The sequence below is a fragment of the Mytilus edulis genome, chromosome 10, assembly GCF_963676685.1.
Source record: "Mytilus edulis chromosome 10, xbMytEdul2.2, whole genome shotgun sequence".
Taxonomy (NCBI): Eukaryota; Metazoa; Mollusca; class Bivalvia; order Mytilida; family Mytilidae; genus Mytilus; species Mytilus edulis.
The window spans coordinates 40992265-41016268 of NC_092353.1; the positions used below are offsets into that span (position 1 = coordinate 40992265).

General features: G+C 32.1%; 3 protein-coding genes across 15 annotated transcripts in view; 1 reads left to right on the forward strand and 2 right to left on the reverse strand.

The window, feature by feature from the left end:
- Nucleotides 1–4536, forward strand: part of LOC139491171 (mitogen-activated protein kinase kinase kinase 7-like) — a 69360-nt gene extending 64824 nt beyond the window's left edge. For 5 of the 13 annotated variants that reach the window (XM_071278603.1, XM_071278594.1, XM_071278599.1 and 2 more), the window contains 2 exons: nucleotides 1973–2043; nucleotides 2567–4536. In XM_071278603.1, coding sequence (XP_071134704.1) covers nucleotides 1973–2043; nucleotides 2567–2573 — 78 coding nt within the window. In that variant the 3' untranslated portion in view covers nucleotides 2574–4536. Of the gene's footprint in view, nucleotides 1–1972; nucleotides 2048–2566 lie in introns of those variants that run through there. The other 8 variants (XM_071278595.1, XM_071278600.1, XM_071278607.1 and 5 more) reach the window with 2 other exon arrangements.
- An 8155-nt stretch (nucleotides 4537–12691) lies between these two features.
- Nucleotides 12692–17691, reverse strand: LOC139491173 (uncharacterized). Its single transcript, XM_071278608.1, has 2 exons — nucleotides 15915–17691; nucleotides 12692–13537 (listed from the first exon to the last, which is right to left on the reverse strand). Exon 1 carries the CDS (start codon nucleotides 17443–17445, stop codon nucleotides 15925–15927), a length of 1521 nt encoding a protein of 506 aa, XP_071134709.1. The 5' UTR covers nucleotides 17446–17691; the 3' UTR covers nucleotides 12692–13537; nucleotides 15915–15924.
- On the reverse strand, nucleotides 13108–15902 carry LOC139492771 (uncharacterized). The gene is made up of 2 exons (XM_071280922.1): nucleotides 14625–15902; nucleotides 13108–14187 (listed from the first exon to the last, which is right to left on the reverse strand). The coding sequence occupies exons 1-2, from the start codon at nucleotides 15900–15902 to the stop codon at nucleotides 13108–13110; spliced, it is 2358 nt and encodes a 785-aa protein (XP_071137023.1).
- Nucleotides 17692–24004: the final 6313 nt, after the last annotated feature.

Sequence of the window (24004 nt, forward strand, 5' to 3'; positions counted from 1 at the left end):
CTTTCCAGCTTTCCCTAATTTTGCTAATTTGCAGAAATCAGTAAATGTTTCCTTTTTTACTCGCATTATTTTATCATTTATTTGGCCTTTCAAATAGCAAAACTAGGTTATTGCTTCCTTTTGACCAACTTTTGTGGATCCTTTCAATTTACATTATCTTACAACTGCTTTTTGTAGAATGCACAGATAAACGATAATATTTCCATATGTAGGCAAATATTTGTTCTGCTTATTTATTGGAAATACTTTTTTCTCATCCTTTTTTTTCTCCAAAATATTGAAAAGCATTAATTACCATTGCTTAAACTGATGAACAGTCTGTATGAAATGACATTAAGCCAATACTTAGGTCAGAAGTACTTTGTATGTTCATAAATATTTTGATAAATGTAATAAAAATGTGCTGACAAGGTGAGCAGCTTCTGATTTATGAGGCATAGAATTTTTCAGAGAGGAGGCAGATGTGTCAATGAATTTCTGCAAAGTTTATCAAATTATAACATATCGTTATATCCATATGTAGACGAAAAATCATTCAAAAATGGTCTTATTATGCAAATCATTGTCCTTGATTTACAACTTATCAATAGTATTCAAATTACGAGCGTTGATATAGCACATGTTCAATATTTTTTAACGATTTTCTCTTAAAGAAAGATTTAGATTTGACTGATAAAGATGGTTAGTCGGACATTTGTTGTGGTCCATTGACCATGTATGTCCATGACCTAAGCTGTCAGTAGAATGATTAAAAGATAACAAGGTGCTGCCATCTTTGATGAAGGATCATGGTATTGATTAGTTACAAGGCTGTGTTATTAAGGTTTTATATTTCAGTTTACCACTCTATTGTGTTAATGTGTTTACTCAATTCATGTTGGTAGTCTTTAAGATGGTGACATATTTTTGTAATGTCTTCATTGATTAAGTCCAGCTCTATTTTGTCTAGTTTAGTTTCTTGAATGAACTAGATTGATTGACCTTAAATATGTGGCTCACCGAATTTCTTGATATTCTTCTTTTTTATGTTTTCATAAATAGAAAATTTAATGTTTAGTTATTGATATCTTACAATTATTCATGAATATGACACTGATATAATTTTTACCTCATTATTAGTTTAAATCTTATGTAAATTTGAAATAAAGAATATTTGTTCTATATAGCTATTTTTACCTGAGTATGAAAAAAATAAAAAATCTATGAACTCTAAAAAAAACTATTCAAATCTAAATAGAATTTGTAAAAGATAATTAGAGATGATGAGAAGGTACATAAAACAATACCCGGTATTTAATACTTACCAGTATATATAAGTTTGTAACTTAGTGTCTTCCTTTTCAAGAAATTCAAAATTATCATATATATATAAAAAAAGATGTGGTATGATTGCCAATGAGACATTTGTCCACAAGTGACCAAAATGACACAGACATTAACAACTATAGGTCACCGCACAGCCTTCAACAATGAGCAAAGCCCATACCGCATAGTCAGCTATAAAAGGCCCCGATATGACAATGTAAAACAATTCAAACGAGAAAAATAACGACCTTATTTATATAAAAAATGAATATATATGATTACTTGTAAAGACATATAGTCTCCATTTAAACTTTTAGATATTTCCGATTCACAAACAGACTGAATATCATATGCATGCCCTGCTATAGTTTGCAAAATATTAAAGAGAACATAACAGTAAGGGTTGTTCCAAAATTGATTGTGGTATGGGAATAGAAAGCAGCCCTATTAACTAATTGTGAGCAGTTGCATTGTCCTTATAAAAGTGGGTATGAATGTATAAATTAAAGGGAAATTTTGTATTATTGGTGATAGGGGTATTGAGTGCTGATCATCACCCTTGCATTTTATTATGGAACAGCCCTTATCTGTAATGATAAAAAGGTGACTTTAATTGACAATTTTATTGCAAATAAAAGATTAGCGAAATGTTTGCATACTTTTTCAGGAGAGTCTTAAACTGTTAACACAAAACCTGAGTAAACAGGTACAACAGATTAGACAGATACAACAAAGAAGGTAATGTTGAAAGTTTTATATTGTTTTGAACTTATTTTGAATTATGCCTAGGAAAACATTAGCACTATTTGGAAGAGGGAACAATATTGATGATTTATTTGGAGTTATAGAGAGTTGATTGAAATGTCTGCTCCTTTTCTGTATTGAAATTTTGTTCATTTTCTCTTACTATGAGTCCCCTATATTTTGGTCTAGAATTTTTCCTCTTATAAAATAAGAATATGTGTATGATTGTCAATGAGGCAACTCATCACAAGAGACCAAAAAACTATACAGCCTTTATCAATGAGCAAAACCTATACTGCATTGTAAGCTATAAAAGGCCCCAAAATGGCAAATATAAAACAATGGCTGTATTTAAGATATGTACTCTGGTGGAATATTGATTTTAATTATGAAACAACAATTTTTCTGTCTGTTCTTATTTAAGAAACTCAAATGATAAAAAATTCTGAATTAAAACATACATTTATTTGTAAGGTTGTAATAAAAAAAATTCTGAAAACACTTTTCTTTTCTTCAGAAGATGACATTTATAGTCCATTGAGGATGAAACCTGATTTACAGTGAAACTTTCTTTTCTTCAAAGATGGAAACATTTGTTGTGAAGATCTTACTAAATTATCAACTCCCAAAGGAACATATGAGAGCTCTGTAATTTCCTTTCACTGCCAACTGTGTTGGTGAAATGCATGTTGCATTATGAACTCATTATGAATAATAATCTTCGAAAGATTACAAAGCTTGTACATTTCTTATCACTTAAAAATTAATTTCATTTAGAACATAAACAAACCCAGCTTTGAAATGCATATCACATGTATTTCTGGCTGTTATTACATTATCATGGAATTAAAAACTCATTTTGATTATGAATGAATAATTTATTGACAAGCTTTCAAAAAGCTATTACCAGATTTTATTATGTTGATTATGATTTATACACATTTTGATTGCATAGAACTACATGTATAAAATTATGTTGTTATTTTGTTTTTGTCAGACAGTAAATAATGATGTTATACCATTTTTAAATTCTTGTTTTGTAACTTCAGTCATAAATTAGCATTTGTGAGTTATGAATTAGACATATTCATGCATGTTTAATACAAGAAATATTCTTACTGCCACTATATCCTTTTATTACATTTTCAAAACCATGTTCAGCATATTTTTTTTTTAAATTATAAAAACATTTTTATTTATTTAACTGAATTTATTTTTAATGTTACTTAATAACCCTCATCTTAATTTCTCAGGTGAGCAGCCATTACAATACTTTTGTATTTCCCAATTCCCAACACTTTTTTTATAAAGAGGTCTTAGAATGGTATAAAAAATGTTTTAATGCTGACATTATTAGCAAGTTTCCCCAACTGCCCTTGATAATCTGGAATATTATACACGTATACTATGAAAGTTAGTTGTTTTAGACAGAATCAATGGAAAGAAAGAACCATTTATAAATAGAGAAATTATTTAGTATTTATGGTTCCAACTTCCTCAGGCAAAGTAGACCTTAGAAGAATTTGGTCCCCTTTGTTCATACTGCTCCTTACATTTTTTTTTATCCTCACCTTGGAGTATTATGTTTTTTTCTGTCTGCACGTCTGTTCGTCTTTCTTTAACGCTTCTGGTTAAAGTTTTTGGTCATGGCAAATTTTGATGAAGTTAAATTCCAATCAATTTAAAACTTAATACATATGTTTATCTATGATATGATCCTTCTAATTTTAATTCAAAGTTAAGAGATTTGACCCAATATCAGGGTCCACTGAACACAGAAAATGATAGTGTGAGTGGAGCATCCATTTACTATGAAAACTTGGTTTTTATGAATGTATACATCCCTTGCTTTCTAATGTGTGGGATTGAGTGTTCCTGATGAAAGAAAGCAAGAAATTTGTAAAGTGTAATTTAAAATTATTTACTAAAGTAAAAAAAATAATAAAAGAATTCTTTTTGACCTGTTTATTTTTCATTTCACTTTTATTTATAATAATCGATCTGTCTCATTTTATCATGCCCCCTTTCATAACAATTTTAATATGTAAAATGTAAATTGACAAGATATTGAAGAACTATAATTTATTTCAGTTGCCTTAGAATTTATTAGATAAGATCAAAAATAAATTATGAATATGAATATTAATTACTATGATATTGTAATGAGCTTATTGAGAATAGTTAGTGAGTTTGATAGTACTTAGTTCAAGTGTGATGTGCGTAACTGTTTTTAAATTGAATTTAATGGGGTTTTTTATTAAGAAAAAACATAAATCATGTTAAATATCAGCCCTTTTAAGCTGCTATTGTTGAACGAATCATTTGTTTAAATGTTATATGAATATTTTATAGATATATGCTTTTAGAAGAGACATTTGTTAAAATGTGCAATAATTTTTTCAAAGTATACAAGGTCTATAATGTGTGAAAGAAACTTGACATGAACAGCAGTTGTTGAATTAATTATTAAATTGTAATTAATATAGAGTGTATTGTTGTCATTATTTAAAAAATTAAAGTTATGTGGTAGAATTAACAAAGGACCAAAAATTGATATTAAAAAAGAAAACAGTAAATAAAATTGAGAATAGAAATGGGGAATGTGTCAAGGAAACAACTTGAGAATAGAGGTGAATGGTGCATACTTTATTCAAAATTAGTGTGCCCACAAAGGACAACAGAAGAATATTTATTTGATACTTTAGAGTAAATTGCATTGTAAAAGCAAACTTTTTAAGTGTGAATTTTATAAGAAACCATTACCTAATAGCTGGGACACGTGAATGTATCACCTGAAATGTTTATGTTATGTAACAAAGTGAATTGTTGACAGCAAGACTGATAATGTTCTACTCTCTGGTTATCAAGCTACACTAGTAAACGTTAAATAAATGCAATTGCTAGTGTGTATGTCCTTTCTGAAGCCCCTGCTTATATACCATACCAGCATTTAAAAGAAAACCAGATGTTAAAACAAGAAAAACAACAAAGAGAGAGACATGTTCTAGGCTCAAAATGGTGTGGGGCCATGTGAGATTTTGTCATCATTTTAGTTCCATTGTTTTTTTTCCTCTAAAAACTGCTCAAAGGATTGAAATAAAAATTTTACCACTTCTTCTGTAGGATTTCAATTTTAAAGCTTGTGATTTTTGTCCAGGTTGATCAACCAAAATTGCTGCCATGTCTAAGAAGAGAACATAAGGTCTATGTACAGTTTTAGTTTATATTTCTTGAACTCAAATAAATTGCAAAATATCTGACAGGACCGAAATTATCAACACACCATGTTTTATCTTCCCTGAAAATTGTGGACAATTCTCTCCACCTGCTTTTGAGGGTTTGCCTCTGATATGTTTATATTAAACTTGTTTTGCATTTCCTTGCCATTGTTTGAAAATATGTAGGAGATACTAGGTTAAAATTCAAAAATTCAAAAAATAACCTATTGAAAATTATAAAAGCTGGACAAAAAATAAACTTCGTAAATGAGATGTGTATTCTCTGAACATTTGAACACCTGCTTTTGAGTTATTGCCCTTGTTATGTTGGTTTTTGTAGTTTTGGCTGTTTAGCAAACTCTGGGCACTATGTTAAACATGTTAGAATTTCTATAGTATGTGGATATGCAAGTCTACAAATAATGTTCACCAGGTGAGCAATACAAGCTAAGATAATCTTTTTGTTTTATTTGTGTGTACTAACCCCTCCACCTTGCTTATCTAGACCACATACTTTGAAAATGATGATGGAAGTTTTTAACGACCTTGACTGGCGTTTTTTAATTTTTTTTTAAATGAAATACTTGAGGCCTTATAAAAAGATTTTTATTGCCTTTTAAAAAATGATAGAAATAATAAATTTAAAACTCATCCTGCATATTAACGTTTTTGTATTTCTATAATTATAATCAGTTCTAGATGTCATTTATGACCCCATTCCCCCTCAATATACCAAATATTCTTACATCCAGTTACAAAACATACATGGTAAACAGGAAGGTTACCCATAATTTAAATCTTAAGAAATTAATGTTGATGCAATATTTCTAATTATACAAAAATATGATTATAATCTGTAGGCTGATGTTAGTAATTATTTTACAGAAATAACACTTAATAATTCATCACATTGCTATGGGTTATTCATTTTAATCCTTCTTCTCAAGGAGGTAACCTTTAACAAGAAGAGTTATGTATGTTTGAATGCCCAAGAATCTGGAACATCAATTTTTGTTTGTTACATTTGCATATTTTGCAAAAAGTACATGTAGCATTCATTTAGTCTGGTTAATTTCTGGCAAATGTGCAAAATACATGCTGGTTAATTAATGACACATTATTATCTGACAAATTATAGACGAGATTTTGCACACATTAATTTAGACATAAAAAAGCTAATTTTTTTCTGACTGATTTGAAAATAAGGAGATATTGTTTGATTTTCAATGAGAGCTTAGACAACTGTCGACCACAGTTCAAATGAAGTGAATGTAAGCAGGTATAAGCAACCATACGTCCTTCAACAGTACACTATAGTCGACTATAAAATGTTTTTCTCTGATGCTATTGGAGAAGTAATGTTTTTCATTTGTTATTCCCCACCTACAATAGTAGAGCAGCAATATTGTTTTCTGGCAGCTAGCCAATGACAATTCTACATTTGAAAATGCCTGTACCAAGTCAGGAATATGACAGTTCTTGTCCATTCGTTTTGGATGTGTTATGTCATTTGATTTTTCCATGTGATTATGTATGGACTGTCCGATTTGATTTTCCTCTGAGTTCAGTATTTTTGTGATTTTACTTTGAAAGTTTTTTGTCAAGGTAGTTTTTGATGATACTAAAGTCCAACTAATTTTAGACTTAGTATACATGTTCCATATGATATGATCTTTCTAATTTAAATGACAAATTAGATTTTTTACCCAAATTTCACGGGCCACTACACATTAAAAACGAGTGGGGCATCCGTGTACTATGGACTCATTCTTGTTGCAATAGTTTTGGTATTCCAGCTTTGTTTGATTATTCTATTAGAGACTTAATCAAGTACACCCAAAATGTATCTATAACAATAACATGGAATGAAAACAAGACCATTATCTTTAGAAACAAATATTCGATACTAGTTGTATTTAATATTATTGCCAATGAGACAACTTTTCACTAGAGTTCAAATGAAGTTACTGTATAGTCGGCTATAAAACGTATTTATCTCATGCTATTTAAGAAGTTTTTTTCATTTGTTTTAGTAGTTCTGGCATTCCAGCTTTGTTTGTTTGTTCTATTGAGGACTTAATCAAGTACACCTAAAACATATCTATAACAATACCATGGAACGAAAACAAGACCATTAGCTTCAACAACACATATTGGAAACACGTTAGATGAATTGGCCTCCAAGAAGTGCTGTTTATATATTTAGATAATTAGTGAACAGATTTTTCAGTAAGGTGTATTTTATTCGTGTAAAGAGGTAATTGGTTTCAAGGTGCTGGATAATTTGTTCATAATTATTGACTGTAATATGTTAGTTACAGAAAAACTAATATGTAAAAATCATTATTTTTTATTGGTCTATTAAATGTAAAACATACTTGATTCTCCTTAAAATATGGCTTTCAGAAGAATTTTATTTTAAAAATGACAAGTCTTGATTTAATCAAATATAATTTCCTCAACAAAATACGAAGGAATAGAAATTTTTTATCATCTTTTACCCTGGACATTTGAAGTGGTAAACCAGAAGTTTGTTTTTCCATTTTGTCAAGTCTGTGAGATAACACAAGAAGCAAACTTTGGAAAATACTCATTGTATGTTCTGAAACTTCAACAGAGTTTCAAATTGTTTGTGATTGAGAAATAAAAAAAGATTTTTCTTATTTTATATTTCTATATTGTATTTATAAACGGACTTCTATGTCATTTGGTCTCTATGTAATCTTTGGCAGTCAACATTTCACATTTACACTGACAGCAGCAATCGAAGGCGATATGCAGCTTCCGGCTGAACCCTGTATCTTTTTCCCAAACACAATGAAACCACAACAAAGACGCGTTTGATAAGCCCTTCTTTTAGAGGAAACATGGATTACTTTCATAGTGCGCTTTTTCCCTTATTACAAAAAAGGAGCCTGTATGCAGGAAATGAGTTCTAGAAGAAACAAAGTTGAACGTAGTTTAAAAGTGATTTGTTATAGAAATGTTTTAGATAAGAGACTTTGTTCATCGTCTGGAAAAATTACCCCAAGAGAATTAAAATGAAAAATGGCGGTTTTAAAATCTCCCATGGCTCATCATTATTAACCTTGGCCTGATAAAATATTTATAGATTTATTGCTTTAGCAGTGATGTATAGGCTTACATTTCACACTGGCAATGATTGTAAAGGGCAAGATGTCTAATTGTTATGTCTTGGGAGTATATTTAATTGGTCTGGTTTTGATATTTAACTTACATGCTGCCTGAAAGTCTTTGACTGGTGACCGATAAAAAAAAGATAAATGTTTGTGTCGATAATCTGGTTTGAAGCTGAATCGGTATTTTAAAAGTTGTTCAGTAACAAGTTTTACAGAGCGTCCGGTTTATCAAGATTTATTATAAAGACATGCTTTAAATATAAGATATAAACTGAAGTCTAACTATAGAGAAAAGTAGAACGTACACAAAACGCTATAAAACAGTTTCAGTAGGAGAGTCAGTCTGACATGACTTCATTTTTAACGTACATGCTGCATGGAAGCCTTTGCCTGGTGACCGAAAGCTTAAGAGTTTTGTTCAGTGGGTCGATAACACGGTATGCAGCTGAATCAGTGTTTTGAAAGTTGTTCAGTTGCAATTTTCACACCTGTACGGTTTATCATGCTTTATATTGAACATTTGCTTTATATACAATATTTAAAGTCAAACTGTAAAGGAAAATGGAACCAAAAAAGAAAAGCTATAAACACAATTTCCTTAGGAGTGTGTGTCTGGCTAGATACCATTTTATAAACGTACATGCTCTCTGAAGGCATTTGACTGGGGACCAAGATAAATGTTTGTGTCGATTATCTGGTTTAAAGCTGAATAAGTGTTTTAAAAATTGTTCAGTTTCAATTTTCACAGAGCGTCCGGTTAATTAAGATTTATTATAAAGGCATGCTTTAGCTATAAGACATAAACTATAAAGTCTAACTATAGAGAAAAATAGAGCGTACAAAAAACGATATAAAGACAGTTTCAGTAGAAGAGTCTGTCTGACATGACTCCATTTTTAACTTACATGCTGCCTGAAAATCTGACTGGTGACCGAAAATTAAGATTAATGTTTGTGTCGATAATCAGGGTTGAAGCTGAATTAGTGTTTATTAATTTGTTCCTGAAACTGGACAGACGAACGAACGAACGGACGGACGGATGAACGGACGGACGGACGTACGCACGAACGCACAGACCAGATAACATAATGCCCCACTACTATCGTAAGTTGGGCATAAAAAGAGGTATACACACAGTTTCAGTAGGAGATTCTGTCTAACTTGATTCCATAGTTTAAAGTACATGCTGCCTGAACGCCTTGGACTAGTGACCGAAAACCAATAATAATGTATGTGTCGAAAATCTGGTTAGATGCTGATTTAGTGTTTAAAAAAAGAAAACAACACGTTTAATAGATTTCATGTGTCTGAAGCGTTTTTCTGGATTTAGCTTCACCAGGAACGCTCAATGCCAAACGCATGAACGCCAAGGATTTATAAGAACCGAAACAATCGAACAACTATATGACCAAAAATTACCTAATAAAATAGCCAAATTCATCTAGGGCCAATTTGTCCGAGGGAATTGAAACCTTAGTTTCGTTATAATTTCGAAAATTTTCAACGGACAGTTGATAGAAAGTATTTTTATAATTCATGTCAGTACCGAAGTACTTAATTCAATTTCAATTTCCACATGTCTTGGTATCAAGATTTATATTGAAAACTTGATTTAGATAAAATATTTAAAGTCAAACTCAAAATAAGATAGATCAAACAAAACACAGTGTCTGCAGGATTATCTGTCTGACTATTTCCTGAAAGTCTTTGATTGGTGACCAAAAAACAATGATAAATGATTGTGTCGATAATCTGGTTATAAGCAGAATCAGTGTTTTAAATTTGTTCAGTTTAAATTTACACAGGCGTCCGGTTTTTTCAAGATCTATTTTGAAGACATACGTTAAATATAAGATATATACCAAAGTCAAATTATATAGAAAAATAGAGCGAACAAAAAAAAAAACTATCTGTCTGGTTTTTTTATTTGTTAAACGCACATACTGCCTGAAAGCTTTTAACTGGTGACGAAAACAAACCAAGATGTGTGTGTTGATGATCATCAATGTTTTAAAAGTTGTTCAGGTTTCAATTTTCACATATTGTCTATAGTATATCAAGGTTCATTATGAAGTCATGCTTTAAATGTTAGATAAATAGTCAAACTGTAAAGAAAAATATAGCATAACTGCTATAAACACAGATTCTTGTAGAAATATCTGTCTGATTTGATTCCATTTATTTTTAAAAAGGTACATGCTTTTTGAAAGCCTTTGACTGGTGATCGAAAACGTAGATTAATGTTTGTGTCGATAATCTGGTTTAAAGCTGAATTTGTGTTTTTAAAGTTGCGCAGTTTCTGATTAAATTTTCACATAGCGCCCGGTTTATTACGATTATAATAAAGGCATGCTTTGAGTATAAGATATGAACGAAAGTCAAACTACAGCGAAAAATAAAACTACAAACGCAGTTTCAGTAGGAGTGTCTGTTTAACTTTACTTCATTAGTTAACATTATAAGCCTGGTACCTTTTTTATAACTATTACATGTAGCATGTCATAATGTTATATATAGTTATCAAAGAAAACAGGATTATAATTTAATACGACAGACGCGGTTTCGTCTACATAAGACTCATCAGTGACGCTCATATCAATATAGTTGTAAAGCCAAACAAATAGAAAGTTGAAGAGCATTAATGAGGACCCAAAATTCCAAGAAGTTTTGCCAAATACGGCTAAGGTAATCTATTCCTGGGATTAGAAAATCCTTAGTTTTTCGAAAAATTCAAAGTTTTGTAACAGGAAATTTATAAAAATGACCACATAATTGATATTCATGTCAACACCGAAGTGCTGACTACTGGGCTGGTGATTGTATTGTTTATTTATGTATTTCTCTTTTTTGAAGAATGTTCTGTTATTTTTTATTTATTTTTTAGTCCTGTCATGTGATGTTGTCATTTTAGTGTTATATTCAACATTGTCATAAAAGCTGGAGGTTTTGCTATCCACAAAACCAGGTTCAACCCACCATTTTTTCTTAAAACGTCCTGTTCCAAGTCGGTAAAATGGTTCTTGTGATCTTAAAGTTAGTTTTTGTGTGTTTTGCGTTTTCGTTTAGTTTTTTGATGCACTTTAGTGTTTTTGTTGTTTCCCTGTTTTGTTTTCTCTCAATCGATTTATGGCTTTCGAACAGCAGTATACTACTGTTGCCTTTATGCTTCCTAAACCGAAAACTAAGATTAATTTTTGTGTCGATAATCTGGTTGTAAGGTGAATCAGTATTTTGAAAGGTGTTCAGTTTCAATTTTCACATTTTTTCTAAAATATCAAGGTTTATTTTGAATACTTGCGTGGGATTTAAATATAAAGTCAAACCATGAAGGTAAATAGTGGAAAAAGCTTTATACACCGTTTCAACAAGAGAGTCTGTCTTACTTTATTCATTTTTAAATGTACATACTATCTGAAAGCTTTTGAAACTTTTGACTGGTTACCGAAGGTGAAAGCTGAAGCAATGTTTTTAAAAGTTTGTCAGTTTCGATTTTGACAGAGCGTCCGGTTTATCAACATTTATTATAAAGGCATGTTTTAAATATAAGATATAAACGAAAGTCGAACAATAAAGAAAAATAGAGCGAAGAAAAAAAGCTATAAACACTGTTTCAGAAGGAGTGTCTGTCTAATTTGAATCCATTTTTAAACGTGCATGTCACTGCCTAAAAGCTTTTGACGGGTGGCCGAAAACCAAGATTAATGTTGTTGTGTCGAAAATCTGGTTTAAAGCTGAATTAGTGTTAAACAAATGAAAACAACACGTTATGTAGATCTTATGTGTCCGAAACGCTTTTATGGATTTAATTTTCTTAGGAACGCTCAAAGCCAAATATATGAAAGCCAAGCATTTACAAGAACTATATGACCAAAAATAACCTAATAAAATAGCCAAATCCATCTAAAGTCAGCATTGCATGAGAGAGTTAAAACCTTAGTTTCTTTATAATTTCAAAATGTATTGATGGAAAATTATATAATTTGGTTCACAAATTTGAATTTTGTGAACGGAGTTACACTTACCTGATAGGTTTACATAATTGGATATTCTCTCCGGTATTTGGTCTTATCTCGCTCAAGCGCTTAGCTGGTCTTTTAAAAATCATCTACATCTATATCAGTTAAGCGCTTAGAACCTCAGTTTTCTCCGGCGAAAATCCAGCTGAATTCACCAAAATCTACTGAGGGGAGGAGGTGGGTAGTATATCAGGTAAGTGTAACTCCGTTCACAAAATTCAAATTTGTGAACCAAATTATATAATTTTATATTCACTACGTTACACTTACCTGATAGGTTTACATAATTGGATACATCCAGAGTTCAAAGCAGTACTTTGTTCTGTGGTTGGTAGTAATTTCTTGTTCAATTTATATATATACACTGTACATTTTTAAAACAATAAAATCACTCCTCCTCTTCTCCATTTAAAATTCATCTATTATTTACACTAATACTATAATGAATATTCTGTTTTTCTATCATTCAAACACTTTGTAGTCTATATTCATCATCTAAAGTTCCATCGCATCTCGTCGGAAATGAGGATTTCAATATCTATATATTATATACATGAATGTACAATATTTTTTTAAAGTTTATTTTTATATATTTTTTCTTTCTTTTTTCTTATTCAACGATTAAGATAAAACGCTTGGTTCTAGATTTCTCAAATAGAATTTCGTGAAAGTAGACTCTCTACTTCAGTCTGCTGCTTCCATGATGGATTTCATAGATGAACCATTAAATAGGGCCCATGAAGGACCAATAGCTCTTGTACTATGCGCCTTGACAGACTTGTTTTTGTCATTATATGCCATTTGGATGGTTTGGACAATCCAATTCGAAATTGTCTGACTAGAGACCGGGTTGTGCGGACTATTTACACTTAAAAACAGTTTACTGTTACTTCTGTCACAATTACGGAAGTTATCCGTCATTTTCAAATAATAAAACAATGACCTTTTCGGATTCAATAATTTGTTGTCCTTAAAACTTGGAACAAATATTTTTGAACCATTATGTCCAGGACGATCCTGCTTTGAAAGGCCTTCTCTAATGAAAAACACACCAGTACTATGTACACTAATATTACCATCTCCTATTCTCAATGCTTGAAGATCACTACAGCGTCTGAAAGTAGTAATAGCAAATAAGAAAATAGTTTTCCAAGTAACATATTTTAAAACACTGTTTTTCATTGGTTCAAATGGACTTTTTTGTAACATGTCTAAAACTTTCAAAAGATCCCATTCCGGTAAAAGTTTAATTTTAGGTGGTCTTGAATTGAATACACCTTTTAAAAGTCTTATTATGTATGGATGTTGGCCTACAGGAATTTTTTCTATAGGCGGTAAGACTGTAGATAACATGGACCTATATCCAGCTATTGTTCTATATTGAAGTCCCTTAGTAAACAGACCTGTCAAAAAATCTGCTACCTCTGTCAAAGAGGCAGTATAGGGATCAATTTCCCTTTCATTACACCAGCTACAGAATTTTTTGAATTTGCCAGAATAATCTTTTTGCGTTCCTGCCCTCCATGAGGCAGACAATAATTGTCTAGTGTCCTTAGAAAAGCCTCTCTTTTTAAAGAGTCTGTTGATAGAGGCCATACAGTTAGATTGAATATTTCTGGATTTGGATGATAAATCCGTGATTCCGGCTGGTGTAAAAGATTGTTTCCGATTGGAATTTTTAAAGGGTAATCTACTAGTAATTTCAACAGGTCTGGGTACCAAGGTCTTCTTGGCCAATGTGGTGCTATTAGAAGAATTTGACACCTGTACTGGGACATGTGTTGTAGAATTTTTGGTATTAGGCATATTGGGGGATATGCATACCCGAACAGATTCTGCCATGGAATTGACAGTGCGTCTAGAGCATAAGCTTGATTGTGAGGAAACCACGTGCAAAAAATCTGAGTTTGTTTGTTGTGGATTGATGCAAACAGATCTATTTTTGGTGACCCTAGCTTTAGGAATATTTTTTGTACTACAGATTTTTCTAGTGTCCATTCTGTGTGTCTTATTTTGTTTCTCGACAATAAATCCGCTAGAATGTTTGCTTTGCCCGCAATGTGGGCTGCTTTCAATTGAATCTGATGATCGATTGCCAAATTCCATAATTCCCAAGTTTTTAGACATAGAATCATTGATTTGGTCCCCCCTTGACGATTGATGTATTGTACCACTGTTGAGTTGTCGCAACGTATTAATACATTTTTCCCCCTCAATTGGGATAAGAAGTGTTTTATCGTTCTTATCACTGCTTCCATTTCTAAGCAGTTGATATGGAGTTTTTTCTCTGATAGGTTCCAGGTTCCTTGTGCTATCTGAGTCCCCATGTGACCTCCCCAACCCACTGATGTTGAGGCATCCGTTGTCATAGTGGCATGGGTTTCCCAATGTTTCAATGATCTCCCCTTTTTTATGTTGGTTTGATCTAACCACCATTTTAGATGGCTTCTTAGATGTGCAGTAATTGGGACTTTGAACTCCAGATCCTGAGAAACTGGTTTCCAAAATTTTAACAGATGTATTTGAACAGGTCTCATGTGTAATCTTGCATTGGGAATTATTTCTAAGCAGGATGACATTATCCCTAGAAGGTGAAGAAAATCTCTGGCTATTACTTGATTTTGAAGGATCATTGCCTGGGATGAAGCTATTAATTTTGACGTTCTTTCCTCTGTTGGCAAAACGATCCCCAGATTCAAGAGAAACCTTGCCCCTAAGTATGTTATCTGTTGTGATGGATCCAAAGTGGACTTTTTAAAGTTTATTATGAATCCTAGTTCGACAAGGAGATTGAGTACTAATTCTCGATCTAATATTAATTGACTTTTTTCTTGATTCAGAAGGAACCAGTCGTCTAGATAGACAACCAGTCTTATGCCCCTTGACCTTAAATGGGCAGCTACTACTGCCACAATTTTTGTAAAAACTCTTGGGGCTGAGGTTGGACCGAAAGGTAGAGCCTTGAACTGAAGAGCTCTCCCGTTTTTTAGACAAAACCTCAGATATTTCTTGTGTGTTTTGTAAATTGGGACATGTAAATATGCGTCCTTTAAGTCCAGACTGATTCCCCAATCTCCTTGTTTCACCAGATTGAGAACCGTAGAAAGGGAATCCATTTTGAAATGCTGTTTTCGGAGATACTTGTTGAGGGGTTTTAAATTTATTACTGGTCTCATGTCCCCTGTTTTCTTGGGGACAAGAAAAAATGTGCTGTAAAAACCGTTTTCTATTTCGTTCAGAGGTACATATTCTACAGCTTCTTTTTGTACTAACTCTCTTACTTCTGTATCTAAAATATCTAGATCCTTTGCAGATACACAGGTGTATTTTATTCCTGTGTTCTTTGGAATCTCTAAGAATTCCAGTTTGTAACCCTCTTTTATTACAGAAAGCACCCATTGATCGTCTGTTATTTGTTCCCATTTTTTCAGAAAATAAATTAGACGTCCCCCAACAGGTATCTCCGGATGACAAGCCATGATATTGCTTACCTTTAAATAGTCATTTTCTTTGTTGGTTTTTTCCCTGGTTGCCCCATGAGGGACGAAAATTAGTTCCTGCTTTCTCGAACTTATTTTCACTCTTGTCAGGTCTTGAAACAGTGCTAGTTCTCTGAAAAGAACGCTGAGTACTTGGAGTTGATTTAAAACTGTTCTGATTAACATTTTGTTTTACACGTTTTGCTTGCCAATCATTAGAAGCAGTGTTTTTTCTTTTACCTAGAAAAGATGTAGGTTTATTTCCAATATGTAACTCAGGAAGCAATTCCTTAAGTTGTTTGTCTTTTTCTATCCTATCTTTCAAGGTTTGTTCAAACTTGTCACCGAACACTCCACTGCTTGAAAGTGGTAAAGAAATTAAAGAATTTTTAAGTTCCTTTATGTCATTTAACCCAGTATCTTCCATTACTAGTTTTCTTCTAATAAGGTGATGAAATGCACCTGCTCTTGCAACCTGATCAACACTTTTTGTTGACATAGCAAAGATATCACGTACTTGTTGTACTGCCCTATCCATATTCACCTCTTTGTCTAATAATGTTTCTAATAATGTACCTAATGCCTGTTGCATGTAAGACGATGAAACAATACCCATTTTAGCAGCAGCTTGTCCTTGATAAGCCAATTTTTCTACTGATTTTAGAAAAGGTGTATATAAAGTCTTTTTCTTATTAGAAACTGTAAAAGCTTTTTGACCATGTTTTTTAACTAGTAGGTCTGATGTAAAGCTATCTAGACTAGGTATATCTAAATGTTTTTCAGAACTTTCATGAACTGGGAAACACAATTTATATTGTTCATTGTATGCAGTTATCTTTTCTGGTTTTTCACAATGCCATGATCCAGAAAGAATATCAATCTGACTTTTGTCTAAAACAAGGCCAACTGACTTAGAAACTGATTTAGTTTTGGCGTCGTCACCAAATAACTGATTAAGATTGTCAATACCAGAGTCTGTTTCCTCAGTTTCTTGACACTTTAAATATTTACTGAACCTAGCTACAGTATTATGGTTTTCATTGTCACTTCTCATTGAAGTCCCATCTTCTTCATCTGAGAATAACCCAATGTTAAGTCTCTCTGAACGGCCTGGTGTCAGAGACATAACATCTCCATGTAAATTTTCCTCTGCCTCATTATCTGTAGGCAAATTTACATCAGGAGTTTGTGTTTCTTGTAAAGGTCTGCGCGCTCCCGAAGAGCCGCTATCCTGTTGATTACAAGTAGAAACATTTTGTACCTGCTCACCCGAAGTGCCAGGGTTTAGACTAGTTTCCATAAAATTACATATCTTATCTAACCTTGAATCAAATCGGGCAAACTTGCTTTCCCATTTCTGTTCTAAGGCGTCTAGCTGGTCGTCCTTTTTCTTAGTAGACCTGCTTTTGCTCTTCTTAGAGGATAACGAAGAACGAGTACGAGCCGCCATCTTTGTCGTTTCGTTCGCGTCAGTTGACAAACTGGGACGTTCCTGCAAAACGTCGTCCTCGCTATTTGAACCGTTCATAGCGACTTCTGCCATAATATTACTTATTTAATACTTCTTAACTCATAAACAAATTATTTCAATGTATTTTCTCAGAGCGAAAACACGACCGGCTGGATTTTCGCCGGAAAGAAGACTGAGGTTCTAAGCGCTTAACTGATATAGATGTAGATGATTTTTAAAAGACCAGCTAAGCGCTTGAGCGAGATAAGACCAAATACCGGAGAGAATATCCAATTATGTAAACCTATCAGGTAAGTGTAACGTAGTGAATATAAAATTTGTAGAACGGATTGTTATAAATCATGTCAGTACCTAAGTACTTCAGTGGTTAAGTTTCAACTTCCACATGTCTTGATATTAAGATTTATATCGAGAACTTGCTTTAAATACTAGATATAAAGTCAAACTGAAAAGAAGATAGATCAAACAAAAAGCCATAGACAGTTTCTTCTGACTGTTTACTGAAAGCCTTTAACTGGTGACCGAAAACTTATGTATTCGTAATCTGGTTTAAAGTTGAATTGTTGTTTAAAAAGTGGTTCAGTTTCAATTCCCACATGTCTTGATATCAAGATTTCATTTTGAAGTCTTTATTTTAACAAACAACATAAGGTCGAACTAAAAAAGTAGATAGAACAAACAAAAATGTCATAAACATAGTTTCTGTGCGAGTGTATTTTGACTGCTGCTTCAAATTGTTGTTTCTTAACGTACATGCTCTGCTTGAAAGACGTGGATTGCTGACCTCAATCAAGATAAGTTTGTGTGTCGATACATGTTATCTGGTAAGAAGCTGAAGTATTGTTTTAAAAAGTCTTCAGTTCTATTTTTCACATATTGTCCGGGTTACCAATATATAATTTTGAAGATTTAGTTTAAGCAAAGGATAGTAAACAAAACTGTAAAGGACAATAGAGCAAAGAAAAATAAAAGCTTCTATCTATACTAAACGGGCCTTCATTGTACACCATTCAAGCTTTTAGCTCTTGTCAACTGATTGGCTTATGTTAAACGTAGAAAAAAAGTGAAATAGTATGTACTAGTATTGGTAGTATGTCAGTACGTACATTTGTCCTCTATAATGTATAATCTAATTATCTATTTTATAGATAATTTTCTAAATTCAATAATTAACATTACCAGATGTTTTATTTAGATAATTTATTTCCAATACTAATGGTATTTTTTTATCATTTCCATTATTATTTGATTGTAAATCAGAGGTTAAAAGGATAAAAGATTTATCGTGTTTTTCTAAATGATTTTATTGCACATTAGAAAAATCACGTTACTTCACCGTTAGTCAATATCCGTGAATTAGGTTATCATTGTTCACTCTTAGGTCCAGAATAAGTCGGCGTATAAAACCGCCGTTAATAATCAAAAAAGCATCACATAAAATGGAATCAGCACCTCGTTATCGCTTTTTTAAGGAATATGGAACATGCTCCTAGTTTTCGCTCTTTCACAGAGAATGGAATCTGCAACAGAGAATGGAATCTGCACCTCACTTTCGCTTTAATAACTATATAATTTTTTGGTAAATGACGATGGGTCAAGCGAAAACTCAAAACAGACCTAGTATTAACACAACTGCAATTAAAACTCAAAAACAAATCATTTAAGAAGAAGAACAAAAAGGTGAAAAAAAACCCAATTCAAAGAATAAAAATACAACATTAAAAAACAATTAAATACAGAAAAATGTTAGTCCAGAATAAAAAGTACTTAGAAATTTCCTAATGGAGAAGCGTAAGTGTTCAAACAGTCAGGTAAACACCTCCTGATATACTGGTGACACACGGGATGTTGCACATGGCAAGTGAAAAATCACTGATAGTTACATCTGATCAAGCCATGAATCACAATTGACAAATCTGTTAAGGTAGATGGGGTGTCTAAATTATAATCTTTTAATAATTTGCCAAAATGTAGTTCATATCCTGCTTGTTTAAAAACATTAATAAAAAGAATGGGTCACCGGACTTATTTTCACACTACAGGTTGTGCAAAATTGACAAGATTTTGTATAGATTATGCATGGAAAACCCATTTTTCCGCCATAAAATGCAAACCACACCATAGAATTGTGAGATAAAATATGTGAAGATAGCTCCAATATTATGCTTTCAGATAAGAAAAAGAAAAAATGGGGTCACCGGACTCGTTTTCTTGCTACATGTAAAAATGGGTTAATTCCTAACATATTCTATTGTAAAAGTAACACTATCTGAATTATCTACCCTTGCATTTGAGTTGCCTCCCCTTATTTGACAAAGTTGGGAAAAAATGAATCAAACAAAAGAATTCTTATTTTTGTAAAATACAATTATAAATATGATCAAACATGGCATTTTCTATATTATAATGAAAATTCTTCCACATGAATTACCTACTACTATAAAAGTTTGCACATTTCTTCAAAGATCTAGACCTTGTTTTCTAGTATTTCAAAATGGAGGAAGACACCCTATCTACCTTAAGGGAATGATAAAGTTACCAGCGATTTAAAAGGTCATATTCTTCTTAATACATTTGTACTGTTTTTCTAAAATATAAGTTCTGCTTCATTTTGGCGGAAGTACACATAGAAAGGTCTGATAATGGTCCTACATACCTGTATTTTTTAATTTTGTATTTATTTTACATTTCAACTAGTCTTAATTTTTTTCATGTCAATTTTCTCTGTTTTTCCTTAAATTTTTTAGTCCATTTTTCTGCAGTAATAGTCCTTTTTTATTCTGCAACCCAAACCCATCTTTTATTTTTTTTTAAAAGTACATTATGTTTATAAACGATTCTTATTTCCTATTATGTGACTGTATAAAAACGGTTATAAGCAAAAACCACACCACATGTCGTCTGCTAGCCAGTAGTGATTAACAGTATAATATGTCGTCTGCTAGCCAATGGTGATTAACAACATAAGATTTTATCTCGGAACCCGTCGACTATGTATTACTTATCAATGGCAAAAAGTCAGTAAAATAGTAATATTGGACACTTATCATTATGTCCAAAAGTCCTATGGGTAAGAATACAGCTAAAACAATAGCAAGAACCGTACTTCACTAATGAAAGAAAGACACACATGATTAATGTCTTCAATAAAAGCTTGGCAGAGCATAACAATTTTCAAACGGCCAAATACCGAACTAAATTGTAAAAAGAGAAGTGCATACAAACTGACAACCAACCAACGGAGCAAAAACTATTATCATGTTCTTGACGTTGATTAAACGTGGTGCTATAGCTAGCTTAACCACCTCTTGTATGACATTTTTTTTTATCGTTCCGTTATATTGACACATTTGGGTGAGCATCTCAAACAGATATAATTGGTAAATAGCACAGAAATTGGGATCCATCCCAAAAAATCACAAAAATGTGAAAACATACATCACAGACAGACGATTACACGTAAAAGTGCACGGAAGTACATACGCACTTACAAATTTGCATGAGTAAAATAAGGCAATAATGGACACCAATATAAAAGATAGTCTTTGTTAGTGTCAACTTAACATGAAATTGTTATGACATATAATCACCATTACAGACCGAGACTGCAGCAGCAAACTAAAATATATACAATTATACTGATTGGTCAAGCGGTCATATATGTTTATTGTCTTTACTGGACAAATATAGATTTTATTATGGATTAAATTGGCCATGTGAGGGATACGACAGTGACAAAGCGCATTTTGCGATTACATCAAATGTCGTCTGGAAGCTCAAGTGCAGCTTTGTCCAATTTAATAAAAAGTGCATTATGGGAAATTTTTTATAGAATGTTTCAAAAATGCGTCAAATTGAAGGAAGAACAATGTTAAGAGAAAGAACTGCAGAAATCTTTTTTTACTTTCTTGTTTCAAGTAAGGAAATTTAAATATAAAAGAAGGAATCCTTTCATTAATTAAAAAAGGATTAAAGTAGGTAAAGGCTCAGGAAATGAATGAAAGCATAGCATCATATTATTTATACCCAACAATAATATATCCTCTAAAACAAACAAAATCAAGCGAAACAGGACAAAAACATGAAAGAAATCAAAGCAAATACAGAAATGAAACAAAAGACACCAAACAAAGAAAACATTGTTTTTTTGTATAGTAAGTTAAGTCTATTGATATTTTTGCCATTAAAGCAAATTGAAGTCTAAAAGTACATAGAACAACAGCAATGCTCTTTAAGACTGTAAAACATGTAACATTTAAGTTATAGATATCCCTGAGTACTGTAAATGTATCGTTAGATGTCCATCAAATCAACTTCATTGATACTTAACAAAAATATATACTTTGAAAGCGCATATAAACATTAAGGTACGCAATTTGTTTTGTATTTCCGATTTACTCAAATAAAAATACACTTCGATACTATTTGTTGCGTATAGGATACTCCAGTTGATCCGGAATTTGTTTCTGTGTTACTAATGCATTTGATAATGTTATACTTTAAGATTAAGACGTCTTAAACTCTTTCCAATGCCATTCATCCTTTGAAATATAGGTTTTTGAATTTCAAAGTGTTTTCCGTTGACTATGGCTTCCTCCGTACCATTTATACAATGATTAATTATAGTTTTGTCTTTGCCATCTACTTGATTGTTTAATTCACTTAACACTCTGTGTGAGGAATGGAAATTCGCTTCCTTCTAGGCTGGAGATTTATTATATTTTCGTAAATTATACACATTAGTTTATTTTTACCATTTGAAGGTAGAAAAAAAAGCCAATTTCTCTTCATTTTCTACGCAGTCTGGAAAAAAAATCTCCCGATTTAGCTAGCGAAGTTTAATGTTTTTATAGTAAGTTAGCATTTCAAATTGTCATCTACAAACAACACAAAAAGCAATTCTATAATGAGAAACAATACTCATATATAATGTTGCCTGATTATGTCTCACACACTCCGACTTTCATACAAGTGAGAGGTTTAGCTAGCTATAAAACCAGGTTCAATCCACCATTTTCTAAATACGAAAATGCCTGTACAAAAGCAGGAATATGACAGTTGTTATCTACTCGTTTGATGTGTTTAAGCTTTTGAATTTGCCATTTGATTAGGGACTTTCCGATTGAATTTCCTCGGAGTTCATTATTTTTGAGATTTTACTTTTTACCAGCTATTGGTACACGTATTAAGTATGATAACACATGCATAATCTTCTGTACACTATGTCAACTTCGTTGTATTGGAGACTACAAGAACATGCTGTACACGATAGCAAAAACATTTGCTTGAATTAGCAATCGTAATACAGATCCTTGTATCTGTCGTGGTAGTAGCCTATAACTTGGCTGGGGGTCTCTACAACTTACTTTTAAAAATTGTTCTTTTATGAATTCAGAAATAATCAAGAAACTAAGTTTTCAATTCCCTCAAGCACAATTGACCTTAGATGAATTTGGCTATGATTTTTATGTCCATTTTTAGTCATAAAGCTCTTCAACTTTTTATGTTCTTTTACACGCTGACTTTCAGCTTTGAGTATTTCGCATGACGATTAATCCAGAAAAGCGCTTAGAACGCAATTGGTATTCATAAAGTGTTGTTTAATTTTTTCCTTTGCCCAATCCTTCCTTTAACAAAATATCAGCATTGTAACCTAAAAACTTTGCTGACAACTTATCCAAAACGCATAATCTCTTTCTATAACTTTGTTTTGGGTGATAAATGATTAAGTATTTGCAATAATAAGTTTGTATCCCCAGATAATAGTCCGTACTCAAGTTATACTACTTTTTCATGATAAAAGAGTTACCACTTGATTGGTATAAACCCCCTGGGAAATGACCCCAGTGACAATATTAGATTTTCTTCGCTTATGTTTATATTTATTGACTTATGTCTAGGTTGTCTTACGTATTTTAAGGGGTTCATAAAAGTAAAGACTCTAAAGTGCATGTATCGAATGTCCATTTTAAAGAATGGTCAATATTCAAACCTATCAAACCTTATCTATATTATTAAAGTCGTAAGTTGAAATCAATAACAAATTTGATTGTATGTATGCATGTGCATTTAACATTTTACAGTTTAAACGTATCTTTTTTTTGTTTTGTATTTCAATTTTCAATTGTGGGAGCTCAATGCTCTTCAACTTATTACTATTTTGGCTTTATACTACTTTAATCTGAGCGTCACTGATGAGTCTTATGTAGACGAAACGCGCGTCTGGCGTATTAAATTATAGTCCCGGTGCCTTTGATAACTATTGTATGATTACTCAAATCCTACAATATTTGTTTTTGGATTAATTTGTTCTGATTTTTAACATGTAATACTGCTAGGAAACGTTCAAAGGGAATACAAACAACCCTTCTCAAACACATTTTTGAACTCCGACCAAACTAGCCTCTGCTTTTAACAAATGTTTAAGCTTATACGATCGAACATTAGCCATCCCACATATAAGGCGAGTAGGCCATTACGGAAAATGTCGCTCTGTTGCTTTTGTTGTTTCTGGTCGTATTTTTTTACTCATTGTTAATATTTACATTTATTGTGATGACTGTCGTATATTTACAAATGAATATGCTCTCAAAGTTCATGAGTTTTAAACGATTTATTTTCAACAAATATA